General features: G+C 40.9%; 1 protein-coding gene across 1 annotated transcript in view; it reads left to right on the forward strand.

Annotated features, from left to right (window-relative positions):
• DNAH11 (dynein, axonemal, heavy chain 11) overlaps window positions 1-4,552 on the forward strand; it is a 481,900-nt gene that overhangs the window by 410,443 nt on the left and 66,905 nt on the right. Inside the window, exon 63 of the mRNA XM_006880385.1 lies at window positions 3,048-3,252. Coding sequence (XP_006880447.1) covers window positions 3,048-3,252 — 205 coding nt within the window. The remainder of the gene's footprint in view (window positions 1-3,047; window positions 3,253-4,552) is intronic.

Here is a 4,552-nt window from a genome sequence, read left to right on the forward strand (position 1 = left end):
TGACTGTGTAGATCATAACAAACTATGGCTGACTCTGAGAAGAATGGGAATCCCAGAACACTTGATCGTTCTAATGCAAAACTTATACTTGGACCAGAAGGCAGTTGTCAGAACAGAGCAAGGGAACACTGCATGGTTCAAAATTGGGAAGGGCGTACGCCAGGGATGCATCCTATCTCCATACCTTTTCAAGCAAAATCATAGTGAGTAAAAAGCCCTGGTGGTGCAGTGTGTTACATGTTGGGTTGCTAAATAAAAGTTAATGTTTGGATTCAAAACTACCACTCCATAGGAGAAAGAAGCAGCAGTTCCTCTCTTCCCAGTCTCAGAACTCAGTGAGAGATTATCGTGAATCAGAATCAACTGATGATAGTGAGGGGTAGGTCACAGTGACTATTTATAGAAGAATTCACAGGGAAAATCCACCAGAGGTGTTGAGGCACCCAAGCATGCGCAACAGAAGTCATTACTACCTCTAGATCTCTAGAGGGCCGGCGAAGGAGAGGAAGACCCTCGACCAGGTGGACTGACATGGTGACTGCCGCAATGGGCTCTAGTGTATCAGGAATTTTGAGGATGGCACAGGATAAGACACAGTTCAGATCTCTTGTTCATAGGGTAGCTATGGGTCATACTCAACGGCACCTAACAAAAACAACCTCTATACCTGAAGGTATTACTGGAGCCCTGAAATGAAAAGACAGTTATCCCAAACAGGATATAGTCAGGGCCTCTACCAGGACCATGATCTATGACTTCACTTCAATGTCCTACCAGTGCCTGTGTTGACAGAACCATCTAGAACTGAGATGGCAAGGTGCTAAGGCCCTTACACACGGGCTCCTTGGATCTTGTATAGAGGAATGCAAACAGAGAAAAATCAGGCCCTTACTTTATTGAGAAAAAAAGTCTTCCTTCCGAGTTTTACTTGCAATTTCAAAAAACCAACTCAATCTAGTTGAAGAAAAATAGAAAGCATGTTACAGGCTGTAGAGGTGTCATGGAGCCCGAAATGAGACTCTAGCCAACCTTCTAGGAAAATGGGACCGACAAATCCATAATACCAAAAAAGTGCTTTCTTTGTATTACTCTTCCTTCTGAATATCTCCTTAATTATTCTTTAGAAGATGCAGAAAGCTTTTCCCTGCTATGACGTTCATGTTCACCTGTTGTTGTGTACCGTCAAGTGAAAACCAACGCATAGCTCAGCCTCCAGCAGGTTTTTGGAGGCAGTGAATTGCACAGGGGGAGATTCCCCCCCCCCAATTCTCCTATGGAGCAGCTGGTGAATTTGAACCAAGAGCCTTTGGGATTGCAGCATATTTTCTTACCACTAAGCCAGTGTTGCTATTTCCAACTCTTTTTTTTCCTCTGTGCCCTAATCTCTATAAGATAAGTGACTCGTATGAGAGCACCTTGGGTATTCATTCTGTTCTCTGAGACCAAAGGAACAGGACTCCAAGATCAAAGCATGATTGCTGAGATCATGAGTGTATTCCACAAAGGCGATTTCTTAACCTCACCTTTAAGCTTGAGACAAAAATGGGCTAGAGAAATTTTGGGAAGTCATGTCAAGTCTGTATGTATACTTTATACTCCTTGGCTCGGTTCTTTGCCATCCTGTTGGAATCAACTCATCGCCAGCCCCCCAGTGGGTTTTCTGTGGAAGTAATCACACAGGAGCAGTGTCCCATCTTTCTCCTTCAGAGCTACTGGTAGATTTAAACCACCAGAGAGGCACAGCTTTCTAAAAACTACACCATTTATACACACACAAACACACACAAGAGTACCATCTTCAACAGGGGTGCATGGCAATCTTGTTAAGCAAAACTCTGTTGAATCCGCATAGTCTTTGTTCTGCTTAAGCCTATTATTGAAATCTCTATGTTGAGGGGCTTCCTCTCTTCACCACTTTTTTGTATCAAACCAAAACCTACTGCTATCAAGTCAATTCTGAATCACACTGAACTTATCATATATGGCAGAGTAAAACTGCCTCCTAGGGTCTCCAAGGCTGTGTGTAAATCTTTGTGGAAGCAGATTGCTACATCTTTCTCCTGCAGAGCGGCTGGTGGGTTCAAACTACCAAGTTTTCAGTTTACAGTCCAGTGCTTAATTACTGCAGCACCAGGGTTTGCTCTCTCACTACTTTGCTCTCTCACTCTGTGCGTGTGCGTGTGAGTGTGTATCATACATACACATTTTATTGTAGCCTTAAAAATCGATGTAATATAAATGTGGAGTCCCTGAATGGTAAAAATTGTTAATGGAAAGCTGCAAACCAGAAGACTGGCTGTTTGTGCCCACCCAAAGATACAGTGGAAGGAATCTTGGTGTTTTGGAGGGTTTTTTTCCCTTTTTTTAAATTTTATATTGGTTTGCTTTAAAAATTCACATACATTGTATTTTACCGATTCTTCTTTCAAATTGTACTTTATATAGCCATTCCCATGCATTAGGTTTTATAAAATTAATCTCATATTTTTAAAAAATCAACCATTGAAAGCCCTGTGAGGTTCATCTCTACTCTGGAACTGCTACACATTAGGTTTCCATGAATTAGAATCAATTTCATGGCACATGACTGACCGGAATAGAAATTTAACCACTGTTGTTCTGCAGTTTTTTGTACCATTGAGTTAGAGCCGACCCATAGCTGACCCTCCAGTGGGTTTTCACAGGCAGTAAATCTCACAGGAGGAGATTGCCCAGCTTTCTTTCATAGAGAATTCAAACCCTGTATGTTTAAATTGGTGGTGCAATTCCGTACAATAAGTCACCAGATTATAAAGCAAACACACACACTTGTTGTTGTAGGTGTTTATATTATTAATTCTTACAATTACACTTTGAGATTAGTATTGCTGTGTGCTCAGTCATACAGGAATTTGATGGATAATCTAAATATGAGCAGCTAAAAAAAATCCTGAATCACTCGGTCTTATGGAATACATGGAATACTCGGTTATTGGAATACAGGGGTGGAGTGACACTTTCATTTCAAATATAGCTTATCAAAATCTTTTCTGTTACATCTCGTTTAGGTATATCAGAATTGGAGACAAGGAATGTGAATTTAACAAGAACTTTCATCTTATCCTTCATACAAAATTGGCAAATCCTCACTATAAGCCAGAATTACAAGCTCAGACAACCCTCCTCAATTTCACCGTCACAGAAGATGGTCTGGAGGCTCAGCTGTTGGCAGAGGTGGTCAGTATTGAAAGGCCAGATTTGGAGAACCTTAAGGTAATAAATATTCTTTCATTCAACATTTATTGAGCATTTGCTTTGTCCAAGTTACCTTACCAGACACAGTAGTATAAAATGAGCTTTCAACCCTCTAAAAACAGGTAATCTAGTTGAGAAAGGTGAAGAGGAGTGTGAAAAGTTAGCACACAATTCAAGTTTATTCAATTCTATGGGAAATTTTAGGCGGTGCGTCTAGTGAATATGCTCAACTACTAAATGAAAGGTAGGAGGTTCAAGTCTACTCAGAGGTGTCTTAGAAGAAGCCTGGTAATCTGCTTTCAAAAATCATCCTTTGAAAATTCTGTAGAGCACAGTGCTACTCTGACAATCATTGGGACAGAGTGATTCAGTAGCAACTGATAAATCCTAGGTAACTAGGATTATATCACAGAAAGGTAACAAATACAAACTCAACTCATTGCCATCCAGCTGAAACTGACTTAGAGCTGACCCTCCACCTGATTTTAGGAGGCTGTAAATCACGCAAAACGAGATTGATCCTTTTTTCCCCTCCACAGAACTACTGATGGATTTGAACATCCAGAGAGGAGTGGCTTTTGAATTTGCACAACTCTTTAGAGATTGCTTGGTTGTCTGTAAATCATGGGCATACAGGATAAAGACAAACCAAGAGGCATGCCAATTCTAGAACAAAAATGTGCCCTGGTAGATTAATTGATAATGGACCACTTTAGGCAGAATGAAAAAGGGGCATTGTGGTGTCAGAAACCTTGAAAATTGGCTTTTTTACCCATTATATTAGCACCCATTGAAGGCATGGCCTCCAGCTACCTTAACTGGGGACACATGGTCTTGCAAGTCCTCAACAGCTGTGGAACCAATGTAAGAGAGTGCATTTCACATTGTGAAGGGCATTGGTGGGGAGAGGGTGAAGAGACTGTGTGGCATTGCTGTGGTGAGACTGTGAAGAGACTGTGAGAAGGTATAACAAGAGCACCTTGAATATGGAGCCACAGTTAAAGGTTTTGCTTATTGGATGATTGAAATAAAAGCTAGTTTGTAAGTGCTCTGACACAAAGTTTTCTGGATGCTTAAGTAAATCAAAGGTACATTTATGCTGCTGAACTGAACCTGGTTCACTAATTGAGGAATTATATCCTACAAAGAGCTGAACAGAAGATTCCAAAAGGCAGCACGGAATGACAAAGCAAAATACTACAATGAAATGTGCGAGGAGCTAGAGTTGGAAAATCAAAAGGGCCGAACTCGTTCAGCATTTCTTAAGCCCAAGGAACTGAAGAGCAAATTCAAACCTCGAGCTGCTACAATCAAGGAT

Source organism: Elephantulus edwardii, unplaced genomic scaffold, assembly GCF_000299155.1.
Source record: "Elephantulus edwardii isolate Elephantulus edwardi_28Jun2011 unplaced genomic scaffold, EleEdw1.0 scaffold00007, whole genome shotgun sequence".
In the NCBI taxonomy this organism is placed as follows: Eukaryota; Metazoa; Chordata; class Mammalia; order Macroscelidea; family Macroscelididae; genus Elephantulus; species Elephantulus edwardii.